Source organism: Dipodomys ordii, unplaced genomic scaffold (assembly GCF_000151885.1).
Source record: "Dipodomys ordii isolate 6190 unplaced genomic scaffold, Dord_2.0 Scaffold142, whole genome shotgun sequence".
In the NCBI taxonomy this organism is placed as follows: Eukaryota; Metazoa; Chordata; class Mammalia; order Rodentia; family Heteromyidae; genus Dipodomys; species Dipodomys ordii.
Window position 1 is genome coordinate 3,277,928 of NW_012267358.1, and position 24,616 is coordinate 3,302,543.

The following is a 24,616-nucleotide window of genomic DNA, read 5'->3' on the forward strand; positions in this document are numbered from 1 at the left end:
AAGAAATGCTCAACCTCTCTAGCCATAAAAGAAATGCAAATCAAAACAACATTGAGATACCACCTCACCCCAGTTAGAATGGTTATAATCAAGAATTCTAATAACAACAGATACTGGAGGAGATGTGGACAGAAGGGAACCTTACTGCATTGTTGGTGGGAGTGTAAACTTGTGCAACCACTTTGGAAAGTAGTGTGGAGTCAAAAGACTCCACATAGAGCTCCCCTATGACCCAGCAATCCCACTTTTGGGCATTTACTCGAATGATTACAAACAAGACCATAGTAAAGCTACCAGCACAACTACGGTTACTGCAGCATTATTCACCATAGCTAAGATATGGAACCAACCCAGATGCCCCTCAGTAGATGAATGGATCAAGAAAATGTGGTATATATACACAATGGAATTCTATGCCTCCATCAGAAAGAATGACATTGCTCCATTTGTTAGGAAATGGAAAGAATTGGAAAAAATTATGTTAAGTGAAGTAAGCCAGTGGGCTGTCAACTCTGACCCTCTGTGTTGGTGATGGTTGTGAGTCCAGGCTCAAGCTTGTAATAAATGATTCTCGTGTGCTTACATTGGAATCAGCTCCTTGGTGGTCTTTGGGGATCCTTATCTAGGCATAAGAAACCAGTTCAGCAGTGATACTAGACACTATGTTGGAAATGAACTATTCAACTTGGGGGGGGGAGATAGGAGGGAAAAAACTGGGAGAGAATGAGGGAGGGAGTGACACTATTCAAAAGGAAATGTACTCATTACCTGCTTATGTAACTAACCCCTCTGTACATCACCTTTCAATAAAATTTAAAAGTAAAAGGGAAGGAAATGTAAGACAGCCAAAGTGGAAAGGAAGAAGGAAAAAAAAATCACTGCATACAGATGTCATGATCTTATACACAGAAAATTTAGCCTGGTTAAATTTGTTTCTAGGTATTCTATTCTTTTCGAGTTATTATAAATTGTTTTATTTATTTCCCTTTTAGTTTGTTCATTTCTGGTACATGAAAATACATCTGATTTTTGCATGTTAATCTTATAACTGCAACCTGCCTGTATTCATAGCTTCTGATTTCTGTGCGATTTTCCATATATAGGATCATGCCTGGTAGGTTTCACACTACAAAAGTCCTTGATCCAATTAAACACCAAAAACCTGGAAGTGGAGCAGTGGCTCAAGTGTTAACAGTACCAGCCTAGTCTTGAGCAATAAAGTTCAGGAACAGCATTCAAACCCTGATTCACACACCAGGACTGGCACATACACACACATACACTCCTTTATCTCCAATTAACCAAAAGAGCCTGAAGTAAAGCTATGGCTCAAGTGGTAGAGAGCTAGCCTTGAGCAAAATAGCTCAAGGACAGTGTCCAGGCCCTGAGTTTGAGCCCCCAGGACCAGCACACACACACACACACACACACACACTCACACAGACACAACTCACAATTATTTTTTCCAGGAATGCAATGGTGACTTAATCTTAGGAAAACTTACTATAATTCACTATATACATAGTTGAAAACAGAAAAATAATGATTCTCCCCAGAATCTGAAAAGGAATACACTATTCAATTCAATATATATTGACTTAAAAATTCTATAATATGAACATATGGTAGGTATCTTTATGAAAATGTTTCCTATAACTAAGATCCAATGCTATCCTTTTTTGGGTGGTGGTACTGGGATTTGGACTCAGGGCCTTGCACTTGATAAGCAAGTGTTGTAAATCTTGAACTATACCCTAAGCCAAATACCATCTTTACTGAGGAAAGTGTAAGAAGCCACTTAAAAATATTTAATTATGATAATTTCATGATGAAATTTAAGAATATCTAATAATTTGATTATGGTTCAGAAAACTCTGTAGTCTACGTTAAAATTTTGATTAGATATTAAATCTGGTAACACAAGAGCAATAATGTCATGTTAGGCAGTAACAATCTTACTTTTATACTTACCATTATAATTTTATTTTAAGATAGCAAAGTGGATAACACTCTCACTCCAAACTGTGTGTTGTTAAGTGACATTAGTAACATACATTGCAGAAATATTTGTTCTTAAAGAATCATTTGGTCATCAAATTTTGTACAAATTTCTGGTAGCATAAATTTCTGGTGAAAAAAGATTTTGTTATTCAGATTCTAAACTTTCAGAACTGTTACCAAACTTCAAGTTCCCACTGTACCTGTTTGTTTTAGGTGATTCCAGATGACTTTACACTTCTGGATCTGATCAAGCACACGGTTCAATAGCACATTCTATTTGGCAAGAATGTAATAAGATTATAGTCTAAACAAAAGATAGCTTTAAGCAAATTAGTATATCACAGAATTTTCACTAAAAGTAGTTTAAAATTATAGTTTAAACATCACATTTGGGAACTGATATAGAAATATTACCTTCCAAGTATAGTTTTTCTTACTATCTCGAGAAAATGGGGATCAAATAGACAATTTCAAGTATATCAATAGGTTTTTTATTTTGACAGTACTAGGATTTGACCCTGGGATTTCACACTTAGTAGGCAGGCACTCAACCACATGAGTCACATCCCCATCCTATTTTGCTTAAGTTATTTTTCAACTTGGGTTCCATGTTTCTTTCCCTCCGTCCTCCCCAACTCCCTCAGACAATATCCTACCTAGAAACTCTGACCTCTCATGTAGCTAAGAATACAGGTGTGAACTATTGCATGTAGTATTATTTACCAATTTCTTTAATAATTTAGATCTAAAGAGAAATATTTCCCAAATGGTTTTATGGTATTTGTTTTTCAAGCAAAATAAAAATAAGTGTTGAAAATTATAAGACACAATTAGGTAGTGCTGGGGGAATATCTCAGCAGCAGAATGACTGCCAAGCAGAGAAAAGCCCTTGGTTCAAGCCAGCAAAATCAAAACAAATACAATATAATTATGTAAAGTCCCCAGAAACTGCCTGAAGGCATATAAATAATGAAAAAACAACATTTATTCCACAGATCTACTAAGTATTTGTGAGAATAGTAAGAACCTGTGACATTTGAACCACGGCTTCTTTACCACCCTCTATAGGTATGAACAAATTTCTAGGCTAGGTATTCCTAGGAGAGCCAGATTTTAGGCACTTCTCATGCTCTCCCCCACTCCCACGGCTCTACTACAGAACCTCTATTATGAACAAACACAACTGAAATGCCTGGAGCTCCATTCATATACCTAGTCCTTCATTTGTAAGACAAAAGCTGCCCTAGACCAGGCAACTTCTGAACACTTGATCTCAATTGTTTTCAACTCCATCTGTGTATAGAATAGAATTTCCACGTTGGGAGAGTCAAGGCAAACATATGAAGGACTACAAGGCTAGCCCAGTTCTCCACTCAAAGAGCTGGATTTTCTCTCTGATAGAATTGGGCCACAGGGCTGGGAAGGTGGCTCAGTGGTAGAGTGCTTGCCTTGCATGCCTGAGGCCTTAGGTTCGATTCCTCAGCATCACATAAGCAAAAAGAAAAAAGCCAGAAGTGGCGCTGTGGCTCAAACGCTAGAGCGCTAGCCTTGAGCTGAAGAGCTGAGGGACAGCGCCCAGGTCCAGAGTTCAGGCCTCAGGACTGGACCCCCCCCCCCAAAAAAAAAAGAATTGGGCCACAATCTCTACACCTAGTTCCAAAACAGGGTTTCATTTTCATAGGTTTGCCTGTAATTTTCTGTGAAGGGAATCATTGTAATCACAATAGACTGAAGAATTTCTCATCTAAGAGCACTGTATTTTGAGCACCTGAGTAATTTGGTAGTGAGCAACTGAGAGAAGGCTGGTGGCTCAACACTACCAAGACAAAACAATAGAACCACTTGAAGTTTACAGAGAGAAACAGACAAAGAGGCAATGATGATGATCCCTATCGCTGGAAAAGGAGCAAATTATGGCCAACAGCTTTCACACACACACACACACACACACACACACACACACACACAAGAGAGAGAAACACATTTTAAATTAGGAAATTAGTCAAGACTAACAGCTGCATGGAACATTACTAGAAGAAAACTATTTAAATGCTTAACTGGGATACCAGATAAGAGATATGTAGTATTAAGGCACCCCACTAAAACTGTTATCTGTTTTTGTAGGAAGATGAGTCAAAGTGATCTCACTGGCAAAGACTGCCCCCTAAGGAGTGACATCAGAGTCTGTATACTGTGGAGAAACAACCCTTACTGGATTCACAAAACAAATAAAAAAGCAAATATTAACAATATGGAGCTCTACAGGAGGTCAGTACAAAAGATACCATATTATCTAAAATATTAAATTTTCAATAAAAATGACAGGATACATAAGTGAAAAGAAAAAAATTGACCCCCCCCACAAGAAAGGAACAGTTAACCAAAAACAGATTTTCAAAAGGCCCAAGTGTTAAATTTAACAGATTCATATTTCAATGCTGCTATCTTGGATATGTGTAAAAAACTAAAGGATACCACACTTAAAAAAGGAAAAACAGTAAAAAAAAAAAAAAGGAGAGAGAGAGAGAAAAAAAAACATCATATACAAAGAAACCTCATTAAGATTACCAGTTGAGCCAGGTGCTAGTGGCTCTTATCTCTAATCCTAGCTATTAGGAGGCTGAGATCTGAGGATCATATAGTTTGAAGACAAGCTGGGAAGCAAAGTCTGTAAAAGTCTTATCTTCAATCAACAATCTAAAAGCCAGAAATGGAGCTATGGTCCAAGTGATCGAACACAAGCCTTGAGCAAAAAATCTCAAGGACAATGCCCAAGCCCTGAGCTCAAACCCCAGGACTGGCATACATACACACATCAACAAACCCTCACCCACTCACTCACTACACAAAAAACATTAATAATACATACAAAAGATTAATAGCTGACTTCTCATTAAGAACAATGTAGGTCATGAGGCAGTTGGATAACATATTCAATTTGCTTAGCCATTGTGAGGCCCTGGATTCTATCCCTCATACTGCATAGTAATGAAAGAAAAGTAATAGTGCACAAAACTATTATTTAGAACTGAAGGTGAAATAAAGACATTCTAAGATAAACAAAAGCTGAGAGAATTTCTTCCTAGGAATTTTTTTTTCTAGGCTGAAAAATGAGATCAGACAGCAATTTAAATTCAGACTATAAGAAAAAGCACAAGTAAAAGTAATTATGTAACTATAAAAGACAATATAGTGAGTACTGGTGGCTCATGCCTGTAATCCTTGCTACTCAGGAGGCAGAGATAGGAGGATTGTAGTTCGAAGCCAGGCTGGACAGGAAGGTCCATGAGATCCTTATCTCCAATAAACTACTCAAAAAAGCCAGAAGTGGCACTGTAGCTTAAGTGGTAGTGTGCTCACCTTGAGCAAAAGTAGCTCAGGGATAACACTTAGGCCCAGAGTTCAAGTCCTAGGACTGGAAAAAGAAATAAATAACATAACACACACACATATATATATATATATATATATTTATATATTTCCTCTTCATTCTCTTAGCCATTTTAGCAATTGTAGGGCTGGGAGTGTATCTCAATGGTAGAGATTTGAGTTCAATCTGAAGTACCAAAAGGAAAAAATGAATTGCCTAATAACTAATATAAACACATAAAGATGTATTTATATATGTGTATATTTACATTAGTATCCCTCTAAAATAAATATACTTGACAATCACAACACAAAAAGAAAAATGGAAATGGGCTGTTTGGGGGTAAGAAAATGAGATTGTGTAACAACTTGGATTCATAGGAAGAAATGAAGAGCAGGAGAAATGGTAATTTTAAAACTTATAATAACAAATTATAATTTATACTTCCTTTCTTCAGTTTCTTCAAAAGATGTAGAATCCTATAGAGTGAAATGATAAGATATACTGATGTTTTAAAAAGATCTATTGATGTTTGAAATATATACATATATAAATGCAATATGTATAATAGAATAGAACAAAAAGAGGAAGAAGACACTGGAATGACATTTTATTTTTTCCCTTTTTTTTTGGTACTGAATCATACCTCCAGCCCTTTTTTGCACTAGTTATTTTTGAGAGAGGGTCTAATTTCCTGTCTAGGCAGACTGTTGGACTGTGATCCACAAATGTTATGCTTCCCATCATAGCTGGATGACAGGTATACATCGCTACACCTAACTAGTGTCATCTCATGGACTTTTCTACCCAAACTGACCTTGAATGGCCTCAACTGTGATCCTCCTGCTCTCAGCCTTCCACATAGCTGAGGTTACAGATGTGAAGGAATTTGTAATCAGATGTGAATGCATACAAATTAAGATCTCTATGGTAAACTCTAGAACATTCACTAAGAAAATAACTAAAAATACTTTGTAAAATTTATTAAAAGAACTAAAATATTACATTAGAAACATTAACTTAATACCAAAAAAGGAGGGCAATCAAACAAAAAGTTTGACATATAGAAACAAAAAAACCATAAAATGACAGAAGAACATATAGGAAAAACATTAAATCTGCCTAGATTAAATATAATATAAGAAATGGAAGAAATTGTCACAGTTAAAGCATGGCTATACTCCGTTGCAGGAAATAGACATTAGATCCAATGACAATAGATTGAATGAAAAGGGATGGAAAAGGCTGTAACATTAGAGACTTCAACATCCTGTTGTAAATAATAGCTAGAACAACTAGGTAGAAAATCATCCAAGACATAGGATGTTTAAACAGCACTATAAACAAACTAGGCCAAACAAACATCCATACACTATGCCATCAACCTAAATCCTATGAATACCAAAATGAAAAGATGCCCACAAAAAAACATGTACTTGACTGTTTATCATAGCCTTATTCATAACTGAAAATTGGAACCTGTCAATGCCCATCAATGGATAAATGGATGAACAAAATTTGACATATGTATATAATAAAATGTTTTCAACTTTAAAAAGGCATGAAATATTGATACATACTATACTATGGAAAGCCTTGGAAACATTTGAAGTTTTCTAAAAGAAGCCAGTCAGAAAAGACTATGAATTATATGACATTTATATAAAGTACTTAGAATAGACAAAACTATAGAAAATATATTTGGGATGGTGGCAGGGATAAGGAATAAGTGCCAGTAGGGAAGGAGTTTTTGTAGGATGATTATGTTCAAAAGACATATTATATTTATAGTTGCATATGTATGAATATTCTAAAAAGCATTAAAGAGTACATGTAAATGGGTAAATTTAAGATGGCAGTGAGGCTTAATGGAACCATATTCATATAGCATGCATGAGGCCTTGGTTTCATTTTTAGTATTATTAAAAATAAAAACAATGAGTGAACTATAATGCCCACAAATTATACCTCAAAAAGTGTGTTAAAAATCAAGGTAGGGGGGCTGGGAAGGTGGCTCAGTCGTAGACTGCTTGCCTCACATGCATGAGGCCTTGGGCTTGATTCCTTAGCACCACATATGCAAAAAAAAGCTGAAACTGGTGCTGTGGCTCAAGTGGTAGGGCTCTGGCCTTGAGCTAAAGAGCTAAGGGACAGCGCCCAGGCCCAGAGTTCAGCCCCTCCCCTCCACCAATTAAAAAAAAATCAAGGGCTGGGAAGGTGGCTCAGGGGTAGAGCACTTGCTTTGAATGTATGAGGCCCTGGGTTCGATTCCTCAGCACCACATAAGCAAAAAGAAAAAAAAAGCCGGAAGTGGTGCTGTGGCTCAAGTGGTAGAGTGCTAGCCTTGAGCTGAAGAGCTGAGGGACAGCACCCAGGCCCAGAGTTCAGGCCCATGACCGGACCCAAAAAAAAAAAATCAAGGTAGGGTTGGAGGCATGGCTCAGTTGGTAGACAGCTAGCCAATGAGCAAAAGTTTGAATCCTAATCTCAGATAAAGAAAAAAAATCAAGGAAAAGGATCAGGAAACATTTTGTGTAAAATATCAGTAAATATTTTAGGCTTTTCTAAGCACTTATACTTGTTTTTATGTTTCTTTTTTTTAATTTTCACTCACAATCCTTTAAAAAAGTAAAAAAAAAATCTTTCTTAGTGTATAGGCTGTGCAGAACCAGTTGGTTGTTTACCCAGCCCTCTTCTAGAGAAAAAAGATGTGAATATTGACAAATTGCAGTCATGTTTTTATGTTTTTTTCACTTCCCCTTAACTCATACTGAGAAAAATCGAGGCAATGGTGATAAGACTATACAGTCTATCTGTATTCCTTTGTCATCTAATTTGGAAACACTTGAAGCTATGAGTGTTTAGAGAACAGAGTACAGCTGTATACAATACACTTCAAAAATAGCCTGAAACTGAGCATGATAGTATGTGCCTGTCATTACTGGAAAGTTGGGACAGGTTAATCATGAGTTTGGGCCATGCTGGTCTACAAAGATGAATTTGAGGACAACTTGAGCTACACTGGAGACTAAAAATACATACATACATACATACATAAACAAACATATAGAGGAAGTGTGGTGGTGAGCACCTGTAGTCCCAGCACTCAAAAAGCTGAAGCAGTAGGATTTGGAGTTCACGTCCAGTCTGGGCTACATAGTGATACAGTGTCTCAAAACAACAAAACAGACAAACTGACATAGAATAAAAGAGAACAGTTATCCAGGTGTCAGTGGCTTATGACAAACTGGAGATGTGGCTCAAGTTGTACAGCACCAGCAATGAATAAAAAAAAGCTTAAAAATAGCAAGAGTGCAAGGCTCTGAGTTCAAGATCCAATACTGGTACACACACACACACACTCACATATATACACACACACACGTGTGTTAGAAACAAAATAAATAAGAACTATGTTTAAGAGTTGTGATGTTTTCTTTGTGTCAATTTGATCTTTATTCACTGAGATACAGTTTAAGAAATCCAGGACCATCAGCTGAAAAGAAACAACTTATTTTTTGTCGGTAATGGGGCTTGAACTCTGGGCCTGAGCACTGTCCCTCAGCTCTTCAGCTCAAGGCTAGCACTCTACCACTTGAGCTACAGCACCACTTCCAGTGTTCTGGTAGTTTATTGGAGATAAGTGTTTCATGGACTTTCCTGCCTGGGCTGGCTTTGAACCATGATCCTCACATCTCAGCTAGGATTACAGGAGTGAGCCACCGGCGCCCGGCAGGAACAACTTTTTAAAAGGTAAAAGCACTATAGAAGAGCTGGATGTTACTAGTATTTTTAGTGAATAAAAATGCCTATTAAGAAATTAATTTCATTTCCTATGTTAAGAAACAGACTTGTTTTCTGTTTGCTATGTTTTTCTCTTGGGCCTGGTGGCTTTATACATGTAATTGTGGCTATTTCAAAGGCTAAGATCAAAGATCACAGGCCCAAGCTAGCCTGGGAAAAAAGGTTGTGATACTTCATCTCAGTGAAAGAAGATTGCACACCAGTCTTTGCAGCTATGGCAGGAAGCACAAATTTGTAGTATCACAGTCCAGGCATAGGCTCAGTCAAAAAAGTGAGATCTTATATCAAAATGACCACTACACAAGAAAGGGGCTGGAGATGTGACTCTAGCTGTAGAGCACCTTCCTATCAAGCATGAGTTCATATTTCTAGTACCACCATCAAGGGATGGAGGGAGAGAAAAAGAGGGAACCAGATTCAGGCAAAGGTAAGTGATTCAGGATTGTTTTTTATTTTTTATTTTTATTTTTTCTGGTTGTGGGGCCTGAACTCTGGGCCTGGGCACTGTCCCTCAGCTCTTCAGCTCAAGGCTAGCACTCTACCACTTGAGCCACAGCGCCACTTCCGGCTTTTTTCTTATGTGGTGCTGAGGAATCGAACCCAGCGCCTCGAGCATGCAAGGCAAGTGCACTACCACTGAGCCACCTTCCCAGCCCAGGATTGTTTTTTAAAATGAGTCAATGAAGCTGGGTATAAGTGGCTCACACTGGTAATCCTAGCTACTCAGGAGGCTAAGATCTGAGGATCATGGTTCAAGGACTGTGAGACTCATCTTTAATTAATCACCAAAAAACCCCAGATCTGGTGCTGTGCCTCAAGTGGTAGAGTGCCAGTCTTGAGCAAAATAACTCAAGACACGATCCAAGTTCTAACTTCAAACCCCAGGACTGACAATCAGTAAGTAAAAACAAACAAGGGAAATAATTTCAAATGATTATCAAAGCTTTATAAATAGATGAATTCTTCCATAGAAAAATACATGAAAGGAAACATTAAGTGGAGGATAGACTTCTATGGGCCACATGTAGTTACAGGAAGACAATGAAGTAAAGGATTTTAAGGAAATGATAAAAAAAAAAGTGGTCCGTGAAAAGGAACACATTTTAGAAGAAGGCATATTTAATCTTAAAGGAAGAAGCTAAGTCAATATAACCTTTACTTGTTAGAAGGGAATTAGCCATTGCAAACCTTTGAAATCAAGATGTTGTCAGAATCGTGGAAAGGGTTCTCTGAAGTCAACAAAAACTGTATCAGGGAAAGTAAACACCAGTAGCACTTAACTCTCATCTTTTCATTGAAGGTTGCACATTACCTCTTCAATAGTTGTTACAGCTTTTCTTCCTTGTGCAAGATCAATTGAAGTTGCCAAAAGCAAACATGTACTCTTTGCAATCAGAATTACTTTATCAGAAGGACAAAGCAGGGACAGCTGATGAGAAATAACCAGAGCATCAATGAATAGTGAAAATTATGTCAGGTGAACACAATCAGAATGAAAATCAGCAACATCCTGTCTGACAGAAAAGTCAGCTGGAAAAGCACATGACACCCTAAAAATGAAACAGACTGTAACCCTGATTTACAGTTTTAATTTTACATTGCTTTCTATTGTTTTTAGCACCTTCCTAGAGATAAAAAAGCTTCATTTCTTCACTTTGCATATCTTTCTCAGTGACAAGTGCTGTCATTTGCTCCTGTATTTCTAGCTAGTGATTCACTTCTCAATTTATGCTACAAATTGTAAGTGATTTTCCCCTGGCAAATACGTTCCTCACTGGATTGAATGGAACTGAAATTAGTACATATATTGTCCTTGTTGAAGGAGACAATGTCAAATCAGGACAAGCATTACAGATAACTTCAGCATTAAACCTTGCTCTTCACTTAAAAAAAAAAAAACCAAAAACCTCTCAGGTTTGGGCTACAATAAAACTCCAGGCCGTTTTGATTCTACATGCCAATCTCACAAGAATTCTCACAAATAGCAAGACTAAGACTGATTTACCCACCTTATTAAGATGGTGATTATACTTGAAGTTGCTGAGACTCTTAATTTACTCCCCTCATATTTAATAACCACAATCACGACCATCACTGAATTAATAGCATCTCAAGACATCCAGTGTTTTAAATCTCAGGCTATTCTTAGGTAAGATTAAAGAACTGTGCTACATAATCTCTCCAATTCTTTCCAACTCTAAAATTCTAAACACTTGATGACCTCAATCTATAAGATTATACATTTCTAAATATGCAGTAGGAATATTCTCTAGCCCTTCTCTTTTATTCCTTCATTAATACCCAATTCTCTTTTTGGCATTTAATCTCTAGGCTAATAACCACTTTTAGATGCTTATAATTGTATCCAGGTATCAGTAGATCAATTTGTAATCATAGCTACTTGAGAGACTGAGAATGGGAAAGTCACAGTTTGAGGACAGCTACAGCAGAAAAGTGCAAGAGACCTTTTCTCAACTCATAGCTGAGCACAGTGGTACACATCTGTCATCCTAGACTATGTGGAAAGCTGAGATTGAGCGGATTGTGGCTCCAGGCAGCCTGGGAAAAAATTCCATGAGACTCCACATCTCAATGGAGGGAAGCTGGACATGGTGGCAAGAATCTATCATCTCAGAAACTACACAAAGCATAAAATATGTGAATCATAGTACAGCCACATGCTAGGGACAGAAAGCAAGACCCTACCTCAAAAATTATTAATGAGCCAGTAGCTCATGCCTGTAATCCTAGCTACTCACGAGGCTGAGGTGTGAAGATCGCAGTTCAAAGCCAATTCAGGCAGGAAAGCCCATGAGACTCTTATCTCGAACTAACCACCAGAAAACCGGAAGTAGTGCTGTGGCTCAAGTGGTAGAGCACTCACCTTGAACTGAAGAGCGCAGGGACACTGCTCAAGCCCAGAATTCAAGCCCCACGAATGACAAAAAAAACAACAACAACAACTAATGAAAAATAGGACTGGATGTGTGGCTTAGTGATAAAACACCTTCCTAGCAAGTCCCATAATGGGAAAAATGCTTTTAATTCAAACGAATTTGCAAATATTCACACAACACTCTTTTTAAGAAAATATGAGCAAGAGGAAGATGGCAGAGGAGAAGCTGGAGGCTAAACAACTCTTGCATAGAAACCAGTTTTATTGTTCTGGTGAAAAGTCCAAGACTAGAAAGTCACACCAAGTGTGCCATCATACTAAAGAGAGTTTGGCCAGAGAGGGAAAATTCAGGCAGCTTAGTTAGACAGATTCGAGCACTCGTGGGTGTCCACAGCAGCAGTGGTGGCTGCTGCCTTGGCCACCGTATCAACAGAGAGAGCCTGGGACAAAGGCGCCAGATGCAGTGTGCAAGCAGATTCTACTCACAGCAAGAACTGAGAAGGAGCAGAAATCTTCATCCTGCTGACCACAGACAGTTGTAGATTGTGGACGGCCCAGAAACCAAGGGAAAGGCGTGAGTACCCCACAAAAAATTTATTTAAGAGGATGCTAGCAGAGAACTCCCCAAACATGTAAAAAGATAGGCCCATTCAGATACATGAAGTCTTTAGATCCCCAAATAGTCCAGACAAGAACAGGACATCCCACAGTCACATTGTAATCTGCACAGGATCAATTGAGACCAAGTAAAGGATCCTTAAAGCTCTTAGGGAGAAAAGATCAATCACCTATGAAGGGAAACCAATCAAAATAACTTCAGATTTCTCAGAAGAGACCTTGAAAGCAAGAAGGGCCTGGAATGATGTATGCCACACCCTAAAGACAAACAGCTATCAACCAAGAATACTGTACCCTTCATAATGAAGGACAAATAAAAACTTTCCACAGCAAAGAAAAATTGAAACAATATATCTTCACCAAAGCAGCCCTACAAAAGATACTTAAAGATGTCCTACACATAGAAAACCAACAAGAGCACGATAAAGGCCAAGAAACAGCCCCCAAACAGAGAAGCCAATAATCATAGGAAGAACCCAGTTGTCAAACCCCCAAGAAGGTAGATAACATGGCAGGAACTACCAAATACCTCTCAGTCCTAACTCTCAATATTAATGGACGTAACTCTCCAATTAAGTGACATAGATTGTTTAGCTGGATCAAAAAGCAAGATCCTTAAAAAAAAAAAAAGCAAGATCCTTCTATCTGCTGCCTTCAAGAGACACATCTTGCCCACAAAAACAAACATATTCTCAAAGTGAAAGGCTGTAATAAAATCTACCAAGCAAATGGCCCACATAAACAAGTGGGAGATGCAATCTTAATATCAGATAAAGTAGACCTCAAATTATAATTAACTAGAAGAGATAAAGCAGGTCATTACATACTAATTAAGGGATCTTGTCTTCAGGAGGATATTAAACTCTATTTATTCACCAAATATTGGAGCACCCAAATTTATCCAAGTAACACTACTTTCCCTAAAATCTCACATAGATCCAAAGACATTAATTGTTGGGGATTTTAATATACCACTATCCCCGCTGGCTAGATCAACCTGGCAAAAACCTAACAGAAATCTTGGATCTAGATCAACTAAACTTAACAGACATCTACCGAATATTTCACCCAGCAGCATCAGAATACACATTCTCAGCACCACACGGAACATTCTCTAAAATAGACCACATTTTAGGTCACAAAGCATATTTTTCCAAATTCAGAAACACTGAAATTATGCCCTGTTTTCTCTCAGACCACAAAGGAATAAAATTATAATTCAACACCAAAAGCCTCCAAAGATAATCCTGTAACATATGGAGGCTGAACAACACACTGTTGAACCACCAGTGGGTCATGGAAAAGATTAGAAAGGAAATTCAAATGTTCATGATATTCAACAAAAATGAACACACAAATTACCTCCTCTGGGGCACAGCAAAGGCAGTACTCAGAGGCAAATTTATAGCTCTGAGTTCCTACATCAACAAATTGTAGAGATCTGAAACCAACAATTTAACGAGGCACCTGAAGCTCCTTGAAAAAGAGCAACAAGCTAAACCCAAGTCCAATAGATGGAAACAAATAGTTAAAATTAAATCAGAATTAAATGAATCACAGTCCAAAAAATAGAAAATATCCACAAAACAGTTGGTTCTTTGAAAAAAAAATAACAACATTGACAGACCCTTAGCAAATCTTATCAGCAAAAGAAGAAAACACACCCAATTAAACATACTCAGAGATGAGAACGGAAACATCACCACAGAAAAACCAATACTCAATACATTATAAGGGAATACTTCTCAAACCTTTATGCTAATAAGTTTAAGAATCTGGAAGAAATGGAAGAATTCCTAGCAAATATTGACAAGATGACTTAAATCAACTTAACACACCCATATCAAGTTGAAATAGAAACAGCAACCAAGAAAAGCCCAGGACTGGATAGATTTACACCTGAATTCTACAAGGTCTTCAAAGCAGAATTCACACCAATATTCCTCTAACTCTTCAATGAAATTGAAAGTGAAAGTTCATTATCAAACTCCTTCTATGAAGCCACTCTCGTCCCCAAACCAGGCAGGAACTTATCAAAGAACATCGATGTAAAACTTTTCAACAGAATTTTGGCCAACCAACATCAACAACTCATCAAAAAAATCATACACCATGATCAAACAGGATTCATTTCAAGCATGCAAAGCTGGTTCAACATATGCAAATCAATTAATATAATTCATCACATCGACAAGTGTTAGGAAAAGAACCACATGATTCTCTTAACAGATGCAAAAAAAGCATTTGACAAGATCCAACACCCCTTTATGATGAAAGCTCTGGCAAAACTAGGAATCCAGGGAACATTCCTCAATATAATAAAGGCTGTGTATGACAAACCTACAGCCAGCATTATACTTAATGACGAAAAGCTAAAGCCATTTCCTCTAAATTCAGGAATGATACAAGGATGTCCACTTCTCTGCAATTTAGTATTAGAATGCTTAGCTAGAGCTATAAGACAAGATGCAAACATCAAGGGGATAAAAATAAGGAAAGATGAAGTAAAACTCTCCTTTGCAGATGACATGATCTTATATTTAAAGAACCCCATGTACTCTACTCCCAAGATAATTGAGCTTATTCAAACCTTGGGCAAAGAAGTAGGGTATAGAATTAACCCTCAAAAAATCAGTGGCTTTTCTGTATGCCAATAATGAGAAGAGCATGGCTGAAATCAGGAAAGCAATTCTTTTTGTAATAACCCCACAAAAAAAATACCCAGGAGTTGACTTAAAGAACTGAAGAACCTCTATGATGAAAACTTTAAAAACCTGAAAAAGGAAATTAAAGCAGAACTAAGGAAGTGGAAAAACTTCCCATGCTTTTGGATTGGGAGGTTTAACATCATGAAAATGGCAACGCTGCCAAAACACTATCTACAAAATAAAAGTTATACCTATCAATATTCCAACCTCATTCTTCAATGAAATAAAAGAAGCAACCCAAAAATTTATATGAGACAGTAGAAGACCCCAAATAGCAAAAACAATCCTTAGCAGAAAGAACAGTGCTAGAGGAATATCAATACCAAATTTCAAACTCTACTACAAAGCCATAGTAATCAAAACAGCTTGGTACTGGCACAAAACAGACCTGAGGACCAATGGAATAGACTTGAAAACCCAGAAATGAACCTACAGACCTATAGCCACCTAATCTTCAACAAGGGAGCTAAGAAAAGTAGAATGGAAGAAAGGCATCCTCTTTAGTAAATGGTGCTGGCCAAATTGCTTAATCACTTGTAGAAAACTAAAGCTAGATCCTTATATATCACCCTGCACCAGATTCAACTCCAAATGGATCAAAGACCTCTTAGTCAAAAGAGACACCCTGAAAACATTACAGGAAGGAATAGGAGAAACTCTAGGGCTCCTTGGAACAGGCTGAAATTTTCTTAATAAAGACCCAGAAACACAACAAATCAAAGAAAGTTTGGACAAATGGGATTGCATGAAGTTGCAGAACTTCTGCATGGCAAAAGACATAGCTAGCAAGATCAATAGAAAGCCCACATATTGGGAGAAGATCTTCATTAGCCATACAACAGACAAGGGCTTCATATCTAAAATATACTTAGAACTAAAAAATTAAAACCCCTAACAACAAATCCTCAAAGAAACAATCACCCCATTACTAAATGGGCTAAAGTCTTAAAGAGAGGCTTCTCTGAAGAGGAAAGAAGGATGGCGAATAGACACATGAAGAAATGCTCAACTTCTCTAGCCATAAAAGAAATGCAAATCGAAACAACATTGAGATACCACCTCACCCCAGTTAGAATGGCTATAATCAACAACTCTAATAACAACAGATGCTGGAGAGGGTGTGGCTGAAAGGAAACCCTACTGCATTGTTGGTGGGAGTGTAAACTTGTTCAACGACGTTGGAAAGTAGTGTGGAGGTTCCTCAAAAGACTCCACATAGAGCTCCCCTATGATCCAGCAATCCCACTTTTAGGCATTTATCCAAATGATCACAAGGTCATACTAAAGCTACCAGCACACCTATGTTTATTGCAGTATTATTTACTATAGCTAAGATATGGAACCAACCCTGATGCCCCTTGGTAGATGAATGGCTCAAGAAAATGTGGTATATATACACAATGAAATTCCATGCCTCCACCAGAGAGAACGACACTGCCACATTTGTTAGGAAATGGAAAGACCTGGAAGAATTATATTAAGTGAAGTAAGCCAGGCCCAAATGAACATAGGTCCCATGGGTTTCCCTTATTTGCAATAACTAGTGTATGTCTAGGACAAGCAGAAAAGATCAAAAGGTATGTGCATATGACCATATAAGATGATGCTAAGTGAAATGAGCCCTAAGATAAGGACACAAGAGGTTTTATCTTTCTTTCTGTTGTTTTTAATGTACACATAATGTACTATGTCATTTTTTGTTTCTTTTGTATGTTCTTCCCCCATGGTATAACCCCTGTTTTCACTGTATTTGATTCCAGTGCCCTGTACCTTGTATATACACTTTTCTAATTTGTAGAGGAAAGGGATATAAGAAAAATTTTAAATAAGGATACAGGCTGATCCATTGTAACAATGAGATGTACAAGACACTATGTTGAAAACTAACTTTATAACTTCAGGGCGGGGGGGAAGGAGTTGGAGAAGTGAGGAGGGAAGGGATAGTAGGGGAAAAACAAAGTAAGGGGTAACATTGTTCAATAGGAAATGTATTCATTACCTTACTCATGTAACTGTAACCCCTCTGTATCTTTACAATAAAAATATGTTTAAAAATATGAAAAATCTTGAACTTCTTAGCTCCTTTTTCATCCCCTGCCTGCTATGTCCAGATACTTATTCTATAATTCTATAGACTTATTTGCATAGGCCTTCCTAATGTTGGTAACTTGCAACTCCTTGGCATATTCCTACCCAGTATAAGGCATTGCCTGAAATCCTTACAAACCTAAAGGAGTGACTTTATAATGGTAGCCCTTTAGGCTCCAGGTGGGTGTTTGTGATATGTGATTTGTCTAACATCCTTTTTTTTGTGCCAGTTCTGGGGCTTGAACTCAAGGCCTGGGTACTATCCCTGAGATGTTTTGCTCAAGGCTAGTGCTCTACCACTTGAGCCACAGTTCCACTTCTGGCTTTTTGGTGTTGAATTGGACATAAGAGTCTCACAGATTTTCCTTTCCAGACTGTCTTTGAGCCATGATCCTCAGACCTTAGCTTGCTGGGTAGCTAGGATTACAAGAATGAGCCACCAGTTCCTAGCTCAACATTCTTATATTATGTTCTTTAGCAAAGAGATTGTCTTTGGTCATTTCTGCTTAGACACACATCACAAATTCCTAGATTAAAAGTCAATCTAAATCTATACTTAGCTGTTTACTGTAACAGTAGTAGTTAGAACCTTGCTGTGTCCATATATGAAGTACTTATTAGAAAATACTTACATTATAAGAAGCCATTAAAAACTCTCTCATTATCATTGGTTCTTTCTGAGACTGTGCTGCCAAGTTCCAAGCTGCAAGTTAACACAAAATGAGAAAATTATGAACATCTACTATCTAGTTGCTATCATTGTAATCTCTAGGTAATGTATTACTAAAGGAACTCTTAGTGATTAAGAAATTAACTATAGGTGTGTAGAGAAATTTATTTTCAGGTAATTTTACCAATTCCTGTCACTTGCAATCCTCCACTATAGGCCAAGTATAGTGAAGGCAGTGTTGATTTTGATTTTTTTTAACTAGGGACATAAAAAAATAATTTTGACCTTTAGCAAGGGTTTATTTTAGTATAACAGGTTAATGGAGGGAGGGGGGAAGGAGAGAGGGAGAGAGAGAGAGAGAGACCCATACTCTTTCTTAAGAATAGCATGGCTCAAGTTCCATTAAAAAAGGTGGGTTTCTTTTGTTTTGGTGTGTGTGTGTGTGTGTGTGTGTGTGTGTGTGTTTATGCTGATAATGGGGCTTGAACCCAGGGCCTGGGTGCTGTCCCTTAGCTTTTACATTAAGTCTGGCACTCTACCACTTGAGCCATAGCTCCACTTCTGGCTTTTTTTCTGGTTAATTGGAGGTGAGTAAGATATGCCTGACCTGGCTACGAACTGCAATCCTCAGATCTCAGTCTCCTGAGTAGCTAGGATTATAGATGTGAGCCATGTGTATCCAGCTCTATTACTGTTCTTTTAAATTTTTTATTCTAGGGCTGGGAAGGTGGCTCAGTGGTAGAGCGCTCACCTTGCTTGCCTGAGGCCCTGGGTTCGATTCCTCAACACCACATAAGCAAAAAGAAAAAAGCCGGAAGTGGCACTGTGGCTCAAGTGGTAGAGCGCTAGCCTTGAGCTGAAGAGCTGAGGGACAGCGCCCAGGCCCAGAGTTCAGGCCCCATGACTGGACCCAAAAAATATAAATAAATTTTTTATTCTATTGTAAAGATGCTGTACAGAGTGGTTACAGTTACATGGATAAGGTAATAAGTACATTTCTTGTCAAGCATTGTTACCCACTCTATTACTGTTCTTTATATCACCCTTTTCCCTTACCATATCCCAATGTTCCACTTTTTATTGGATATACTGCCCCCTCCTTGGTTCCATATATGCAATACTCATCTTGCTGAGACTGGCTTATTTTGTCTAACATGGGAACCTCTAATTCCAGGCATTTTCTTGAAAATATCAAACTGTATTCTTTCTGGTTAAAATCTCAATGTGTATATGTAATTCATTTTGATTACCCATTCATCCATTGATATCTAAGCTGATTCCATAACTTGGATTACTATTACTATTGTACTATTTGGGATAGTACAATAATAAACATGAGTATGCAGTTATCTCTGTGGTTAGCTGATGCTGATTCTTTTGGGTACATAGAAGTGATCCAGTTGGGTCATAGGAAGATCTATTTTTAGTTTTCTGGAGAACCTCCATAGTGCTCTCCAATGTTATTGGGCTAATTTACATCCCAAGCAGTAGTGTATAAGAGCTCCTTTTATTTTATTTTAATTTTGTATATGTGTTTTGGGCATGGGAGTGTATACCTATAGCTTCATCCACTTGGAAGGCAAAGATCCGAAGGACTATACTTTGTCTTAACCCAAGCCAAAAGATAGGGAGGTCCTATCTCATCAAATAAGCTCGGCCTAGGGGTATGAATCTATGATCTCAGCTCTTCTGGAAGCATAACTAGAAGGACCTGTGTCCAAGTCCAACACAGGGCAAAAATGTGTCACCTTATCTGAAAAATAAAGCAAATATGACAGGGAGCCATGGCTTCAGTAGTAGAACACCTACTGGGCAAGCACATAGACCTGAGTTCAAATCCCAGCATTGCCCAACAAAGAGTTCTTTTTTTCTGTATCCTCATCACAATTTGTTATTTGTTTTGTTGATGACAGACATTCTCATGAGGGTGAGATGGAATGTCAATGTGCATTTTCCTGATGGCTATAGATGTTAGACTTTTTTTCATGTAATTATTGGCCATTTGTGTTTTTCCATTTGAAAAGTCTTCAGTTCATTTGATCACTGTTGTTTGGGTTATTTGCCCTTTTGTTGTTTCAATTTTTTAATTCTTTATATATTCTGGATATATAACTCCCTGCCAAATGAATATCTGAAAAAAGATTTTTTCCTATTCTATATTGTATCATCATTCTCTTAACTGTTTCTTTTGCTGTGCAGAAGTATTTGAATGTAATCTCATTGTATTTCTTGCTCTCATTTCCTGAGCTTCTGGAGTCCTATTCAAAAATTGTCACTACAAATGTATCTTAAAGTGTTTTCCCCTATCATTTCTCCTAGTAATTTCAAAGTTCAAGATCTTACATTGAGGTCTTTGATCCATTTTGAGTTGATTTTATATTGGTTTTGTTTGTCTTTTACATGTGGATATCTACTTTCCCAAGTATCACTTACTAAAAGAGGCTTTTTTCCCCAATGTATGTTTCTGCAACTCTGTGAAGAGTCAGATTGTTATACCTAAGTGGGTTTGTTTCCAGATCCTTTATTCTATTGATCTGTTCATTTTTGTGTCAGTACTATGCTATTTTTGCTACTAAGGCTCTGTACCATAGTCATAGTTTGAAGCCAGGTATTATGATACAGAATATGTTTCTGCTCAGAAGTGCATCAGCTATTTGGGGTTTTCATAAGAATTTTAGAATTGTTTTTGTCTATTACTGTGAAGATTGCAAGTGGTTGCTTTTTGGGGGGTAGGGGAGATGATGCCTATTCATTTGATTACTTATTAATTGGATGATGTGTTCTTTTGGTGTTTAATTTTTTGAGCTCTTCATATATTCTAGATAATAATCTTTTATCTGATGATGGGAATGTTAAACAGGAAACTGGAAGTAGTAACCAGCAAGAGGGCAAAAGGAGAAAGTTAATGAGGGGTTATATGGTCAAAACTCTTAATACACATATTTTTTATAAGTAAAAAAACTAAAATTGCTTAAAAAGGGAGAGAGGTTAAGGAGGAGTAATTGAGGGTGTGCATTTGATGAAAATATATACATGTAACAAAATATCACAATGATACCTCTTTACAAAATTAACATATAGAAACAAAAGAGAGACAATCTTACATCCATTTTATTTGTGTGTGTGTGTATGTGTGTGTGTGTGCGCGCGTGCGTGCACGCGCACCAGTCCTGGGACTTGAATTGGGGGTCTGGGGTTGTCTTTGAGATTTTTTTGCTCAAGGCTTGAGCCATAGCTCCACTTCCAGTTTTTTGTTTCTTGAGTTTTTGTAGCTAATAGGAGATAAAGAGTCTCACAGACTTTTCTGTATAAGCTAGCTTTGAACCACAATACTCAGATCTCAGCCTCCGGAGTAGCTAGGATTATATGTGTGAGCTACCAGTGTCTGTTGAATTAATTTTTGTACAGGATCAGAAACAGAGTCCACTTTCAGTCCTATACATGTGGACTTCAAATTTTCCCAGTACAAATTAGTTGAAGAGACTATCTTTTTTCCAGCATATATTTTTGGTACCTTTGATAAAAATCATGACTTTAGATGTGTTTTATTTCTGGTTCTTTCATTCTATTCCCTTAATGTATATGTCTGCTGTTGTGCCAGTGCCATGTTGCTTTTGTTTCTATTTTTCTGTAATATGATTTTTAAGTTTGGTGTTGTGATACCTCCAGTATGTTTTTATTTTTAGTGTTACTTTTGCTATTTGGTGCCTTACATGTTTTTGTATGTTAATTTTAGGATTAATTTTTGTATTTCTATTAAGAATGAAACTGACACTGTGTGTGTGTGTGTGTGTGTGTGTGTGTGTGTGTGCATGCGCACGCGCACATGTGTATGTGTGCGTCTGCTGGCACTGCATCTTGAACTCAGGGCATGGGTGCTATCCATTAGCTGTTTTGCTCAAGAGTGTTACTCTACCATTTGAACTACACCTCCACCTAATGTCTTTTTGCTCATTGAGATGTCTAACAGATTTTTCCTACCTGTACTAGTGTCCAACTGTGATCTTCAGATCTTAGCCTCTTGAGTAGCCCAGATTATAGGCATGAGTCACTGGTATCCAGCAGGATTTCATTTTTTGGTTTACAGCTGGAGGGGTTCTGTGATGAGGTGTTTGTGTGGTCTCATCAGTTGTTAATTTTCTCACTGCAGTGCATCTTGATCCTTCAACATTTTCACTACTCTTTGACCTATCCCTTCTCTTGCTTTTTAAATTATGTGGTATATACAATGAATTATTGACTATTCCCCTTACCACATTGTTATTTGTCTACCCCTCTCTCCTTGCTCTATCTCTTGCAAGTACCTGTTTTCCCCAATGGACAAAGAGATCAAGAAGATGTAGTATATATACACAATGTAATTTTACTCATCCTTCAGAAACAATGATACAGCCAGAGAAACAAAGGTTGTATGATTTCCCTCATTTATGGTAAATAGAATGTACCTACAAATCTATAAGTAAATACACTGTGTGGTATGCAAGCAGTTGCAAGTGAATTAATAGAAGTATAATAGACTGTATGGATAGTCCAAATAGTATAATTCTTTAGAAAGGCTAATTCTCTATAAGACTAAGTCTATGCTTTTCATGTGTATACTTTATTTTTTGCTATTAAAAAGGTGATGTACAGAGGGGTTTCAGTTATGTAAGTAGGTAATGAGTACATTTCATTTTGAACAGTGTCACCTCTTCCTCATTTTCTATGTTTTCCCTCCCATTTCCCCTCCCCCACAAGCTGTATAGTTCATATTCAACACAGTGTCTAGTGAGTATCACTGCTGCATTTATTCACCCTTTGTCCCACCATTTCTGTGTTCCCCCTTAAACTCCCCAAAGCAGATAAACTTACATGCAAGACAAAAGATACAGAAATAAAAAACAGCGACAAAGAAGGAAAAAACCCTCACAAATATAAAAACAGAATAACAAAAACCTCTTTCTTCCATTTCTTGGAGTTCATTTTGATAAACATCACATTATATGATCATATGTAAATAGCTATTGAGTCTTTGTGATCCTCTTCTAAGAATATCCTCCTTTGGTCTTGTTATGTGAATGTTTAGAGTCCCATGTATTTATCATGTCCAAGTGTAATTTTTTGTCTTTTACTATCTAGTGTGTTTACTTGTAGATATATAGACACATTCTAATAACTACAAATGAGGGAAACCATGAAACCTATGTTTCTTTGGATTTGGCTTACTTTGCTTAATATAATTTTTTCAAGTCTTTCCATTTCCTCATGCATGGTGTGATTCTTTCTGATGGACACATAGAATTCCATTGTGTGTGTGTGTGTGTGTGTGTGTGTGTGTGTATGTGTGTATCATTTTCTTGATCTATTCATCCACTGAGGGGCATCTGGGTTGATTCCATATCTCGACTATGGTAAACAATACTGTAATACCTGGTTTGTAGTCTATTGGATAAGTGCCCAGGAGTGGAATTGCTGGGACATAGGGAAGCTCTATATTTAATCTTTTGAGGAACCTCCATACTGCTTTCCAGAGTGGTTGAACAAGTTTACATTCACATCAACAGTGTAGTAGAATTCCCTTTTGGCCACATCTCTGCCAGCAGCATCTGTTATTGTTAGTTTTCTTGATACTGGCCATTCTAACTGGGGTGAGGTGAAATCTCAATGTTGTTTTGATTTGCATTTCTTGTATGGCCAGAGATGTTGAATATTGTTTCATGTGTCTATTTGCTGTTCTTCTTCTAAGAAGTATCTCTTCAAGTCTTTAGTCCATTTGAGCTGTTGTTTCTTTAAGAGTTTATTTTGGGGCATTTAATGTTTTGAGCTCTAAGTATATTTTATTTCATTTTTTAAATAACTTTTTAATGTGAAAATACTGTACAGGGGGTTACAGTATATGAGCAAGGTAATGAGTACATTTCTTATCAAGCATTGTTGCCTCTTCCTTTGTTCTTTCCCTACCATCCCTTCCCTCCCACTTCCATAACTACACCTCTCCCCCACCCCGCCTAAATTGTAAAGTTCGATGTTCAACAATGTCTTATACATCTCATTGTTACAATGGGTCAGCCTGTATCCCTATTTAAACATTTTGTTTTTTCCTTTCCCCTGCCCAAATTATACCGACATCAAATACAGGGAAAACAGGGGTTATACCATGGGGGAGGAACATACAAAGCAAGAAAAAAAATCACATGTTAACTTATAAATAGTTAGAAACAATAGCAAGAAAGGAAAACCACTTGTGTCCCTATTTTGGAGTTTATTTCGCTTAACATCATCTTATCTGGTCATATGTACATAGCTTGTGACCTTTTCTGCTTGTCCCAGACATATACTAGATATTGCAAGTAAAGATAACCATAGGACGTATGTTTCTTTGGGCCTGGCTTACTTCACTTAATATAATTTTTTCTAAGTCTTTCCATTTCCTAACAAATGGGGCGATGTCATTCTTTCTGATGGAGGCATAGAATTCCTAT

The 24,616-nt window shown here is 37.4% G+C and overlaps 1 protein-coding gene across 1 annotated transcript in view; it reads right to left on the bottom strand.

The window, feature by feature from the left end:
- Nucleotides 1–24,616, bottom strand: part of Tex11 (testis expressed 11) — a 211,350-nt gene that overhangs the window by 49,145 nt on the left and 137,589 nt on the right. The window contains exons 22-24 of the mRNA XM_013031614.1: nucleotides 18,118–18,188; nucleotides 10,488–10,604; nucleotides 2,197–2,274 (exon numbers count right to left, since the gene is read on the bottom strand). Of these exons, the coding sequence (XP_012887068.1) occupies nucleotides 2,197–2,274; nucleotides 10,488–10,604; nucleotides 18,118–18,188 (266 nt within the window). The remainder of the gene's footprint in view (nucleotides 1–2,196; nucleotides 2,275–10,487; nucleotides 10,605–18,117; nucleotides 18,189–24,616) is intronic.